Below are 14281 nucleotides of genomic sequence, written 5' to 3' on the forward strand. Positions count from 1 at the left end.
CTGTAGACCAGACTGGCCTCGAACTCACAGAGATTTGCCTGGCTCTGCCTCCCAAGTGCTGGGATTAAAAGCATGTGCCACAGCCACCCGGCTAGTCTTTGACTTTTTAACAGGAAGGTTAGAGAAGCCCTGTCTGGTTAGGCAATATTTGAATGAAGATCTGAACTTTGCAAGGGGATGAAATATGTGTATATCTAGGGGAAAGAGTACTCAAAATGAAGGGAGCTAGTTGATATGGACTGCTGAGTAGAGAATTACGTGGGAAGCAGGAGACCAGCCGGAAGACAGCCATCAGGCAGAGTAGAGGATGTCTGGAGAGTGGTAGCCATGGTGATGAGAGTAAATGGCTGGATTCTGTATGTTCTTCAGCTGGGAAGCCAAGAAGACTAGTTAACGGTTCTGATTCAAAGAGCAGAGAAGCAGGCTGGAAATCACCACCATGTTTTCCCCGGGCTGCTTTGTTGGCTTTGTTTTGTTTGTTTTATGGTACAGGGTCCCATGGAACCCAGGCCAGCCTTGAGCTCACTATGTAGCCAAGGATGACCTCTGTCTCCTAGGTGCTGGGATTACAGGTGTGCACCACCCCACCTGGTTTTTCTGGTGCTAGATATGGAACCCAGGACTTCCTGCATGCTAGGCAAACATACTACCAACTGAACTGCCTGAGTACTGCATGCATGTTGTTGACACTGCCCTTTAAAAAAAAAATGTTGAGCTGGACATAGTGGCACATGCTTTTTTTTTAATCCCAGCACTTGGGAGGCGAAGGCGGGCAGATCTTTGAGTCTGAGACCAGCCTGGTGGACATAGTGAGTTCCAGGATAGCCAGGACTACCTAGAAAGACCCTGTCTCCAAATAATAATAATAATAATAATAATAATAATAATAATAATAATAACAATAAAAAATTTTGAAGACTGTATGAAGAGAATCTGGGACCAGTCATATTAGGTTGGGTAGACTTCCTAGGCACCCAAGAGGCAGTACCTAGTTGGGGTTAAGTCTTAGCCTCTGGTGTTCCAGGGAAAAGCCAAGGCTGAGAATAACTTGAGGTTCTAGGGAGACACAGAGGATTGGGAATTAGAAAGTGTCTGCTCCATCTAGGGAGAGATGGGACCTGATAAACAGTGTAGAGTTCTCTGTCTAGGTAAGACCTAGCAGCTACATAAAAACTACCACATTATTGATATCCCCCATATATCCAAAGACCAGCTCTATATTAGTCTTTGTGCCAAGTGCTGAAGATAGATGATATTTATTCCCAGTCCAAGGGGACCAGATTGTCTAGCAGAGGATACACACAAGTAAACAAGAGGTAAACAACAGGATCATTTCTCTAAGCGACCTTAGGAGCAGCAGCTGGCACACCTTGGGGAGGGTTGGCTAGTAAGGCTTCCCCACGGAGGTCATTAGTGCCGAAGCTGAGTTTCCAAGAGGCAGGTAGGTGTGCGGTGGAGCTGTCTCCAGGGGGAGTGTGAGAACAGTGAGGTGGGGAAGAATGGACAGGGCGTCTGTGGAACTTCAGATGCTTCCATGTAGAGGAATGTTGAAAAGTGAGACTGAACAGGTCATAGGGCAGGTGATGGAGAGTGTCAAGAGATAAACAAGGGTTAGGGTGTAGTTAGTAGCGTGTTTGCCTACTATGCATGAAGCCCTGGGTTCCGTCTGCAGCACCACCATGTAATCTCAGCACTCAGGAGGTAGATCAGAAGTTCATGGTCATCCTCAGTCACTTGGCAAATACAGGACCAGCTTGAGCTACCTGAGGTCCTATCTCAAAAACAAACAAAAGTATTAAAAAAAGACCTCGGTTAATAAATTGAAAGCTGACTTGGGGCAGGGAGAGTGGTGGAAGGAGAATCCTTGGGATGACTCCAAGTGTTCAGGCTGGGCTGGTTGGGTAGATGGTAACAGTATGTGTGGACCAAACCAACAGGACCAACTGGTTTTGGAGTGGGAAAAGGTAGTACTCTGTTCTTTGCATCATCATGATGTGGGTCTGCAGGACACTTAAATGGGACTGCCCATGGAGATTTGGAATGATGGATATAGTGGTCAGGAGAGAAGCTGGGATGGAGACATGGATTGGGGGTATCCCAAGCATACAGGTGGTAGCTGAAGTCCTGGGTGAGAAGAAGCTCTATTATGGAATTTGTATGAAGTGAAGAGAGAGAAAGGTCTACTTCCAAATCCTGGTGACATCAGCCATTTGAAAGCAAGAGGATCAAGGGAAGAAACAGAGAAGGAAGAGACTGAGAATGTAGGAAATAAAACCAAGTGCATGTGAGAGGTCTAGGCTGGCAAGTTCCACAGGAGCATTATGGGAATGCAGATAAAAGACACTCAAGTCACTGGGTGACTTTAATCCCAGCACTCGGGAGGCAGAGGCAGGTGGATCTCAGAGTGTGAGGCCAGCCTGGTCTACAGAGTAAGTTCCAGGACAGCCAAGGCTATGCAGAGAAACCCTGTCTCGAAAAACCAACCAACCAACCAACAAACAAATAAATAAATGCACTCAAGTCAGCATGGCAGCCATGAGTGGGGAGCCCATGATACGCCTGAAGAACAATATGAAGTAGCAAGAGTAATTTGAGTAGGCAGAAAGAACAGCCAGGAGAAGGCATGCTGCTAAAGAACCATGGGCTAGGGCTGGAGAGATGGTTCAGCAGGTAATAGACTAGCTGTCTCCCAGAGGAATTTGGGTTCAATTCCCAGCACCCACATGGTAGCTTACTCACAACTGTTCAGGGGATCCTATGCTGTCTTTTGGTCTTTGCAGGAACCAGGCGTACACATGGTTCCTGCATGGTGCACAGACATACATGCAGGCAAAACACACATACAGATAAAATTAAATAATTCTTTAAAAAAAAAAAAAAAAGAACATTTCTAGGTAGTAATGGCCATATCATACCTGGAAGACAGAGTTCCAAACCAGATGTCATGAAGGAAGGGGATAGAGAATGTCTTCTGATCCTGTCTTTTCCTTGGGTCTTAATTGGAATGAAAACTGGTGTCTTTTGTTTCTGATACAAAGCAATCTTAAGGTAGCTAAGTTAGAAAAATAAATTAATAGGAGCTGAAGAAATGACTCAGTGGTTAAGAGTTCATACTACTCTTGCAGAGGACCTGAGTTCAGTTTCCAACACCCACTTGTGCTCATATCTACCAGCTCCAGGGTATCTGATGCCCTCTTCTGGTCTCCATGAGCATTGCAGTCACACACACACACACACACACACACACACACACACACACACACACACCAGCACAAATACACATAATTAAAAATAAAATATTTCAAACAATAAAATTTAAAAGGGGGTTGGGAGATGTATGTCACTGGATGCTATACATAGCCCTGGATTAGCATGCATAAGAACATGGCCTCCATTCCCAGCAAACACACACACACACACACACACACACACACACACACACACACACACACATGCACGCACGCACACACGCACGAAGCATGATTGCACAGATCATCTTGGCACCATTTTGCTACCATATGTTAAAAACATGTTGAAAGTAAGGAACCCTATATGTATATATTTGTGTATGCCTAACCTGTCTTTAGCTGGAAATGGAAGGAGCTAATCACAGTGACTGCACACACTATTATTTATTTGAAAACAACAGATTTCTTGGGTGTGGCATCTGGGAGGGGAAGAGAGGAGATGATTGATAATATCTCTCACCACTCTGCCACACCTCCCAAACTGTCCCACACCTGCCTCTACCCCTCGAGGCCCTGCTCATTGTAAAACGAAGGGTAAGTAGAAGCCTGGAGAAGGATTTCTGATTAATTAGGAAATGAGAACATGCCACTTCCTGTTGGAGGGACCGTTCCAGAGCTGGGGAGGATCATAGCAGATGGCGGGTCCCCAAGTGGAACCTCTGCATCAAGCCTATGGAAATGCTGGCCAGAGCTTCCTTGTCCACAGGAGAAAACTCAAAGGAGTAAGAATATGCAGATCTCAGGTCAAAGGTGAAGCTGTGAAAGCACCCAGAGACAAACAGTGGTCCATAGTCCTTTCCCGGGGAGCAAGGGAACTAACATCTAACAAGCTGGTGCTCTTTGCCAGCCACAGGGTTGGAAGCTTTATAGACATTATCTCATTAAATCTTAATTAAAAGAAATATCAGGGAGGTGCTGCTGCTGTTCGCAGATGAGAAAAGCAAGCCTCCCTGGGGTTGATAGCTTACTCATAGTCATGCAGATGGTGGGTGACGGGGCCAGGGCTCACACCCAGATCTGTCCACTCCTGATGATTTCTTGTTCTAGGCTGTTCTTGGATAATCATAGTGAAGGGTAGGTTCCCGAACTGAGAGGTTAAGTGTGTGTATGTGCGTGCGTGTGCGTGTGCGTGTGTGTGTGTGTGTGTGTGTGTGTGTGTGTGTGTGTGTGTGTGTGTGTAGGCCAGAGGTCAATAGGCAGCGTCTTCCTCAATTGCTTTTCGAGAGTATTTTTTGAGAGAGGGTCTCTCACTGACCCTGGAGCTCCCTGGTGTGGCTACACTGGTTGATCAGCAAGCCCCAGGAATCTTCTTGTTTTTCCTTCCCAGCATGGGATTGCAGGCTGTGACTGTTGGGCCTAGCTTGCAAGTGCTTGAGAGGCAAACACTTTTTCCTGACTGAGCCAAGCTGTCTCCCTAGTCCTGAATGGCTCCTTCTGGTATTTTAAGTCTCTACCTGACCCCCCCCCCCCCTTTCTCTTGACAAGGTCTTGCTATGCATCCCTAGCTAACTCAGAACTCACAGCAGTTCCCTTACCTCAGTCTTCCAAGTCCTGAGATTGTGGACATGTAAAGTAGAAATGGAGCGGGCAGCTGGCAACATCTGCCAGAGCAAGGGCCTTCAAGGCTTGCTCCTCACTCCTCCAGGGCGCTGGGACAAATCTAAAGCCTGACAGTAGCAGAGGAACTTTGCCAGGGGCCCCAGCAGGACAGGGAGTGGTCTGTGTCAGCACCAGGGAGCTTCCACAGCAGGCTGGAAGTGGGTCCACAGGTCTTCTATTAAGCACAAGGTGAAAATTAGGGAGTCGGAGGTCATCAAGGAAGGCAAACTGCTCTCTGCTGCCTTTGGCCCAGTTTCCCGGCAGAAGGAGGAAGGCTGCAGCATGGACATTCACAAGCTTCTCTTGCCTTTCAGGTCTCTCCCTCGGGGTCTCTTGGTGCCCTCTCCATCCCCCCTGTCCATAGCACCATGCCTGGAACAGGTGAGCTTCAAAAGAGGTTTCCGGACACCACAAAGATTCACCTAAACAGCACAGTAAAACTGAAAGGACCCAGGTGTCATGGCGCACACCTTTAATCCCAGCACTTAGAAGACAGAGGCAGGTGTTTGAGGCCAGCCTTGTCTACAAAGCAAGTTCCGGGACAGCCAGAGCTGTCTACCTCTTCATAGAGAAACCCTGTCTCAAACAAAACCAAACAAAACCTTAAAAGGCACTTAACCTAAGCCAGCATTCCCCCAGTGTGTCTCAAAGGACATTAAAAATCAGGGCTGGGAAGAATAGAGTTCTGTAATCACATACGTTTGGAAAATGTTGGTAAGCAAAGTTTAAACAAACAAGTGTTTGTTGTTTTTTATTCTAATTGCAGCATGGCTCAGCTCAAGGGTGTAGTACATTCCAAAATGAATTGTATGGAAAACTGGAGGACGACAGCTTTCCAAACACATTTCCGGGGTTCTGTTTTTCTCAAAGCACCTGTAGCATTTCAAAGAACTAGATAAGGATATGTTCAGCTGGCCTCTAGAGGCCCTCCTAGTTGCCTCAAATGCCAAGATAAATCTCAGCGTATTCTACTTATTTTTTTTTTTTTTAATCTTAGTTTGAGTAGTAACATATATGGCACTCTATCCATGAAACACCAAGTTGGGATCCCAAACGTGGGAATTATCTATTTAGTCCAAACCCACCATTTTATAGAGGACGAGAATGAGTTTCAGGGTGGGTCAGGGCAGGCCCAGGGCCAGAAGAGGTTTGGGTCCCCGTCAGAGCGACCACTTTGCACTTCCCTTGTGGAATCAGAGATAAACGAGAGGCTGGCAGTCTCTCTGCTCTCCAGTTGGCTTTCTCCTCTTCCTGAGCTTCACGGGCTTCTTCCCTCCCGCCCAGGGTGTGTCCCACAGTAGGATGATTTTGGCATCTGTCCTCCATGCATTTGGCAAGTCTCGGACTGACAGAACCAGCCCCACTGCTCTGAGGGCCTGGCCAGCAGAGAGCACTTGAAATAAGAGCCCCACCAAGGATGGGCTGGCGGGTGGGCCTTGATGTTTTTAACATGGAAGAAGGAGGGCAGGTGGGTGGGGATAGGGACAGGGTAAGTGCCCTTTGGGGATTACACCAGGAAATTATGAGTTGGAAGGGCTGTGTCACAAAGGTCCCCAGACCCAGCCGCATTATTTTGGCCTTGTTTTTGTCTCTCTTTGTCCATAGTAACGTCATCCTGTTCCCCTGGGAACAACAGCAGGCCTTCGTCTCCTGGCTCGGGACTCCATGCCAGCAGCCCCACGACATCTCAAAATAACTCCAAAGCAGCAATGAATTCCTCCTCTGGCTTTAACTCCTCGGGGTAAGTGGACGGCAGTGAGGAAGCATCTGGCAGGCTCAGGGGCACGTGAGGAGCTGGGCCAGTGCCATAGTGGAGAACTGGAAATGGGAAATGGGGTAGCAGTGGGGATGGGATGGAGGGGAGCGGGGGCAGAGTGAAGAGCTAGACCGGTCTGCATCCCCAGGGAGCGAGGATTAAAAAGAAGCTGTAGCCAGTGAGCAGTCCTGGCAAGGGTTGATGTCAACCAAGCCAAAATTTCCATCCTCACTTTGATGCTGGAAATTTCCAGATGCTCACGTGAGAAAGGACCAGGTCCTGAGCTAGGTTCAGGAGCACTCCACACCAGGAACTCAAATCACAGGATATTCTGACCTGAGTCTGGAGCTCGGGCATAGACCAATTCTGGCCTTCAGGTGTGGCTGGCCAGGGAGACAGAAAAGTGCTGCTGAGTTCTGTCTCCCAGTTGTACTTGGGAGGCAGCAGGGCAGGCCCTCTAGGGCCTTACTTAGCTCATAAGTGGAATAAACTACTAGAAAATGTATTCTTAGGATGGATGTCTCAAGAATCTTCCCTGGTGCAGAAGAAGACAGATTTGGAGCAGGGTGTGGGGCTGGGGAGACAGTTCTATTGGTAAAGTGCTTACCTGGAAAGCATGAGAACTGAGTCTGACCTCCAGAACAACATTTAAAAAAGCCAGGTGTGGCATTGTGTGCTTTTTGTGAAATCGAGGAGAGAATCCTTTGAGCGCCAGGCCAATGGGAGAACCTGTCTTGAAGGAGGTGGGCAGCATTCCTGGGGGTGACACCCAAGGCAGTCCTCTGGCCTCCCCATGTGTACACACAGATGCACACAGATATACATGGTTTTAAAAAAGAAATTGGGCACGGTGGTACACACCTGTAATTTCAGCATGCAGGAGGCTGAGGCAGGAGGATTGTGAATTTGGAGGCATCCTGTCTTAAACATAGTGACACCTTGTCTTAAACACACAAACAAACCACCTTGAGTGATAGGTTACACACTCAAGCTTTACAAGAAGAGATAAATCCACTTGTCCAAATCTAGGCAGTTCAGCAAGCAGTTTCTGTCATCCAGATGTTTCATAGTCAGGATTTCTGGGGTTGAGGAGTTTAATGTTGGAGATATGATTCATGTGCCATAAAATTCACAGTGTTGTACAACCGTCACTGTTATCTAATTCTAGAATGTGTTCATCCCCACTTAAGGACCCCTCTTACCTGCCTGCTAGTTACCACCTCCCCGTTCCTAGTCCTCCCCATCAGGTTTGTGACTCGGGCTTGGCCTGTTTTCATCTTCCTTCCAGACCGTGGTACCGTTGGAATCATCCCACCTACCTCCACTGAGACCAAAAACTTCCTCCCTTCCACCTGGCCCCTTGTTCCCAGCAGGACGAAGGGAGTCATGCCTTCCACGAATGGACAGACTCCCTGGAGACAGGTGGGAGAGACGGCCACTGCTGAAGAGCACGTCCACGTTCTTGCCTTCTCGGGGATCCAGAGACTCTAGAGCACCAAACTGTGACTGAAGACCACACTGATGCCTTAGGCTCTTGACAGTCCTGCTGGGAATTTACCATGCCTGCCCGCCTTGCCTGTGGCCACCTCCTCGCTCTCGTGTTTTCGATGGCTTCACTGCGGCTTCACCTCTCAGAGAAAGGGCACTGTGCCATCGTTACTCTCCAGCTCGCGTGTGGGCTTCTGGGGACAGCAATTTGCTCGGTGTGCCAAACTGCAAGAATGGTAGACCATGGTTTTGACTCTGCCCTCAGCTGCAATCCTAAACAGATCCCCAATTCTATGGAAACAATGAAATCTCATGTCTCCACCAAAGCCTTATTTTGTCTAAGTAGCACAGTTTCCCACGGAAAGCTCTGATTTGCCTCCTTTTCTTTTAACCCTCACCCCCTTTTCTACAACCAAATCTGTCCATTCTTGTGTCCTACAAAGTCCCTTCCTCTCCACAAAAGGCCATGTTGCTCCGTCCGCAGGTGCTCTTCTGTTGCCCATGTCTACCTGAGTTCAAGAACACTTGTCTTTTCTCTGCTCTCTGTGTTTTTCCTTGTCCTGCCCCCTCCTTTCTCCTGGCCACAAAAAATTGTGGAAACTGAGAGACACAGAGAGACAGACAGACAGACAGACAGAGACCTGATACACTGGCCACACTCTTGTACATAGTCCTTTCCTGTTCTACACTATGACCTTTTCTCTTTAATGTGTAATTTTCCAGCAATATGTCTAACTCAGGTGTGAATTTTGACGATGTCTCTGTAATATTTTATGTTCTATTAGAAAAGGGGGGGGGGGATACCAGAGTGTGGAATACTTCACAGAGTTCCCACGTGAGCTGGGGCTTTGCTGACTTTGGAGGGAACATCATATGTGGAGTCTCCTTCTGTGGGTCTGTGTGTAAAGCTGTCACATGATGCCATTATAGAAATGGGAACTTTCTTTTTTTTTTTTTTTTTTAAAGACTGAATATCCAGGAAACCATTGAGACCCAAAGGAATCTCTCTGTTTCTAAATATATTTGTATAGCAATTACATAAACTATTCCACTGTTGATAAGAAGCAGATCAGAGGACTGTTTTGTGCCTTTTTATGTGTGTGAGGTAGAATGTGAGTGCAGATAATGGAAATGGGATGGGACAAAAAATAGTTCCATTTAGAATGTGAAGTGGGTACTGGGGATGGCCTATATTAATACAGGGTCCCAAACTGCTCGATGTTCTTACTCTGTGGGACAGAGCTACTTCGGGAGCGGAGTGAGTGAGAGATTGTTCCCCAATTTTTAAGAGGGGAGTATGATGAATATTTAAGGTCATGCCACTTGAAGACTTAAGAGGTAGAGGCCAAGGCTAATCTATCTCACATAGCCTAAATATTGACTACTCCACTGTCATTATTTACATCGGAAAGCAAAAGCTGTCTAGCACAGAGGATAATTCCATGACAACATATATTGGCTTGAAAAGACATCTCAACCTAATGAGAACATTGAAGGATAGGGAAGCTATTATTGAGCTTTTTATTAGGTTAATTTTGGGTGATAGGATTTTTTTTTTTTTAATTATTTGTTTTCTGGTTTTGAGGTAGAGTCTCACTCTGTAGCCCAGGCTGGCCTCAGGCTCATTATTTAGCCAGGTTGACCTTAAACTCATTGCAATCCTCCTGCCTCAACCTCCCAAGGGTTAGGATCACAGGCCTGGGAGGCACCACAGTCAGTCACCCGACTTAGTAAAAATTTAAATAGTTGCAGTTCTTAAACTAAACACTGATCTGTGGGGAAGAAAGGCCTGTTGGTGTTACAGTCGGTGAGGAGAACCAAAGATGGGATTTGCACTACTTTTCCGTGGCTGTGATCAAAATGCCCGATAGAACAACCCGAGGCAGGAAAGATTGCTTTTAGCTTCTGGCTTCAGAGGTGTCTATCACAGCTGGAAGGGTGTGGGGGAAGGGGGGCGAGTAATTCTCAGCATGTCAGAGAGGAAACAACGAAAGGTTTGCAGGAAGGACCCATGGCTAGATAGCCTCGAAGACCTTCTTCTAAGTAGGCCTCACTCTCCCCTAGTGCCATCCCATTATGAATCTATCAGAAGATTATTCCTTTCCTTAGGTCACAGCCCTCATGACCTTATCTGGAAATAGCACTATAGACTATTGGGGTATACCTTGCCAATGTTCCAGGAGTCTCAAAACGCAGTCAGTTTTCAAGTTAAAATTAGTCATCTCAGGATTTAACATGTGTTGCAAATAGTAATAACATCCACATGGGAAACCTATACACAAATCCGCACGGGGCTATTGTGCCTGGTGTTTGAATGGAACTCATTCAGATTCCTGTTTTGTGATATGAAATCGGGGGAAGTCCTGTTGATGGTGGTTACTTTCGAAAGCAGAAAGATGAAGTTCAAAGGTGGGCTGAGAGCTCTAGTGTGTACCTGCAGGCTACACCAGACACAGGAGGCTCAGGTAGGATTCAGAGTTGCTTGAATCCAGGAGTTCTAGGCTAGTCTGCAGCATAGTGAGGCCCAGTTTCGAAAAGAAAGTGTATGTAGGAGGCTAGAAATGTGGCACAGAGACAGCAGAAGGAGTCCTCAGCAGTGATTTAAAACTCCAAAGAAAGCACACTGCCGTAGAAGCATATCTCTGCCTATCACTGCATATCCACGCATGTTGCTGACATTAGAGCCGACCCTTTCCTGTTCCAGCACTGCCCATCTTGACATCCTGCCCAGGTAGGTACTGAAAACAATCTCTGGCACCATACAAAATTATGGTTTTCACCCACTGGTTCACATCTTGTTTAAAAAAAAAAAATTAGAGTGGTGGTGGCATACTTGGGAGGCAGAGGCAGGTGGATCGCTGTGAGTTAAAGGCTAGCTTGGTCTATGTAGTGAGTTCCAGACCAGCCAGGGTTAGAAAGAGAGACCGTGTCTCCAAAGCAAAAATAAATACAAGGGTTGCCTGTTTGGCCTCCAGAGGCTCCCACTGCCCATTGACTGGGACATTCGCTGAGCAGAATCCAATTTGCAGGTGGGCGTGGACTCATCATCACACCTGCAGGATTCTGTAGAATTCATAATTCCAAAGAAGATCAGCAGAAGTTCATTTTAGCTGTCGCCATCTATGAGCATCTAAGAGACAAGTACCTAAGAGCAACACTAGCTAGTGTGGAAGGGTAGAGAAAGGAGGAAAGGATCATGGCCACTGCTCATTTCATATTGTCTCTCTGTCTGTCTATATATTTACAGTAGGGTCTTGCCTTTAGCTGGCCTGATACTCCAGTGTACCTCAGACTCTGTCAGATCTTGTTTATTTGTTTGTTGGACCCCTTGTGGCACAGGTTAGCCTGAAACTCACTATGTAGGTCAGGATGATCCAAGCTACTGATCTTTCTGTCTCTGCCTCTCCAGTACTGGGATTACAGGCCTGCACCACTATGCCCAGCTTCTAAGGCAAATTAAGAACTTCAGGGGATGATTTGAGTCAGGGAACCTGCCTCTAGCTCCCAGGTGTCTGAGCACAGGACCCTCTGGCATATCTCTGGGACTCAGCTGTCCTCTCAGGTTGTTTTATTCTCTGTTGTCTCTAATGGCTAGCATTGTTACCTGCACATACTAAGGCATTTAAGAGGTTTAAACCTAGGTGTGGCAGTGCTCACCTGTAATCACAACACTCAGGAGGCTGAGGAATCAGGAGTTTCAAGCCAGCCTTGGCTACAAAAGTGAGCTCAAGGCAAGCCTGGACTAGAATGAGACCTTGACTCAAACACTGCTGCATGCAAGAAAAAGAAATTTTAAAATCACTATGTATCCCTAGATGGCTGAAACTCACCATGTAGACCAGGCTGGCTTCAAACTCACAAAGATCCATCTGCCTCTGCCTCCTGAGTGCTGGGAGGTTTGTGCCACCACACCAGGCTTGGCTGAATATTTGATGCTGTAGGATATAGAGCATTTCCAACATTTTGCAGAGTTGATCAACGTTCCGATGTTATAATCATCAATGCTGAGAATACTGTTTCACTTAAAAATGTGGTACAAAAATGGCGCAAGTATGTTGAGGGCCATTCAACAATTGTGAGAAATTTTGTCCTGATTCCAAGTCTACATTCACATGTATGAAAGGATTGCTACTCTGCTACTCAAAACAGGAACTTTTAAATTTTATTTACTTATTTTACATCTCAGCTGCAGTTTCCCCTTCCTCCTCTCCTCCCAGTCCCTCCCCCAACCCCCCATCTCTGTTCCCAACCCCGAATCCACTCCTCCTCTGATTTTGTTTAGGAAAGGGCAGGGCTCCCATGAGCATCAACAAAACATGGCATATCAAGTTGCAGTAAGACTAAGCACTTCCCCTTGTCTTATGACTGGGCAAGGTGACCCAGTATGAGGAGTAGGGTCCCAAACACCTGTAAAAGGGTCAGAGACAGCCCCTGTTCCCATTGCTAGGAGTCCCACAAGAGGTTCAAGCTACACAACTGTCACATATATGCAGAAGGCCTAGGTCAGTCCCATGCAGGCTCTCTGGTTGTTGGTTCAGTCTCTAAGAGCCCCTATGATGAGCCCAGGCTGGTTGATTCTGTGAGTTTTCTTATGGAGTATTAGAATTTTCCCAAGGGTCTGCCTTGAGAAAATCCTCCCAGGGTCCTGGGGAAGACACTATATCTGGCGGGGAGTGGGGGATGGGGTGGTGGGTGTTATCTGAGGGAAAGTAATCTATATACACCATGTTCTTTTGTCCGTTACTTTATTTCTCTAAGACAAAATTCTATCTATACAGCTCCAGTTCCATCCTGACACCCAGTTCCTCTTTGTCCCTTTTTCTGTCCCCTCATAGCCCTAGTAATAATTAAGCTCTTAGGCTTTTGATCTCATCTTTGTCCCCTGTTCCTTCATCCTCCATCTTTCCTCTCTCTTCTCCTCTCCTGACCTGATTCATTTACAATCTACAAATAACTCTTCCTTGCTCTACTCCTCAGCCTGAGCCATTCTGCCTTACTATCTACACAAACTCTGCCTTCTTCCCTTCTCTCCCGGCCATGTAGCTCTGCCTCACCCAGGAATTCTGCTTCAGTCTTTACTGCACCTGGTTATGCAAAAAAGCCCTATTGTCCTGAGTCAGTAGCTCTGCAATGCTCCTAGGCCTGAAGAAAGGGGATGGTCTGAGCTTCATTCGCACAAGAAACAAAGCTATGCATCTACAGTCTGCCTGTCTCCTAGGCTTTGCAGGGGTGTTACCTAGTGGATCAGCAGTAGGTCTGAGAAGCTTAACTGTTTGCCATATGGCCTAGTAGTATATGAGGACACAAGAATTTCATAGCAAAAGACAGCTGATATATATGAAAAGCTGAATAACACCAAATATTCCTTGATAAGTGGCTTCCACTTGAAGGACTCCTTGGTCCATCAAGGTATAGCTTATCATATACAGCTGGATCTCTATAATATATTCTTGTGGCCTGCTGCAATGGTGTTCTTGACCCCTCTGGCTACTATAATCTTTCTCCTCCACTTCTGCAGGGTTCCCCGAACTCCACCTAATGTTTTACTGTGGGTCTGCATCTGTTTCCATCAGTTACTGGATGAAGCCTCTCTGATGACAATTGGGCTAGGCACCAATCTGGACAGGAGATGGACAGTTCAGGCGATGTATCTGCTATGGCTAGAAATCTAAGCTGGAATCTTCCTTGTAGATTCATGGGAGATTCCTTTGCTCCAGGTTTTTTACCTGACCCAGAAATGCCCCTCCCCTTTCCATTAGTCTCTTTCAGTACTGTTCCCCTGGATACCCTCCACCCCTGCAACCTGATTGCTCATGTTTCCATCCCTACCTACCCTCAGTCCACTCACAAAATCTCTTCTATTTTCCCCTTTCCAGGAAGATTTGGATGTCCCTCCATGAACCCTCCTTGTTACCTAGTCTCCCTGTCTCCTAGGCTTTGGATTGTAGAATGATTAGCCTTTATTTTACAACTAATATCCACTTATGAGTGAGTTCATACCTTGTTTATCTTTCTTGGTCTGGGTTATCTCACTCAGGGTGGTTTTTTTCTAGTTCCATCCATTTGCCTTCAAATATCCTGATATCCTTGTTTTTAACAGCTGAATAATACTCTATCATGTAAATGTAAATTTTCTTTATCCATTCTTCGATTGAGGGACATCTAGGTTATTTCCAGGTTCTGGTTATTA

The 14281-nt window shown here is 46.5% G+C and overlaps 1 protein-coding gene across 2 annotated transcripts in view; it reads left to right on the forward strand.

Annotated features, from left to right (window-relative positions):
- The window catches only part of Pou2f3 (POU class 2 homeobox 3), an 87917-nt gene extending 78759 nt beyond the window's left edge, over positions 1-9158 (forward strand). The window contains exons 11-13 of one of the 2 annotated variants that reach the window (XM_028866548.2): positions 5162-5228; positions 6453-6588; positions 7892-9158. In XM_028866548.2, coding sequence (XP_028722381.1) covers positions 5162-5228; positions 6453-6588; positions 7892-7931 — 243 coding nt within the window. In that variant the 3' untranslated portion in view covers positions 7932-9158. Of the gene's footprint in view, positions 1-5161; positions 5229-6452; positions 6589-7891 lie in introns of those variants that run through there. The other variant, XM_037207579.1, reaches the window with a different exon arrangement.
- Positions 9159-14281: the final 5123 nt, after the last annotated feature.

Source organism: Peromyscus leucopus, chromosome 7 (genome assembly GCF_004664715.2).
Source record: "Peromyscus leucopus breed LL Stock chromosome 7, UCI_PerLeu_2.1, whole genome shotgun sequence".
NCBI classification, from domain to species: Eukaryota; Metazoa; Chordata; class Mammalia; order Rodentia; family Cricetidae; genus Peromyscus; species Peromyscus leucopus.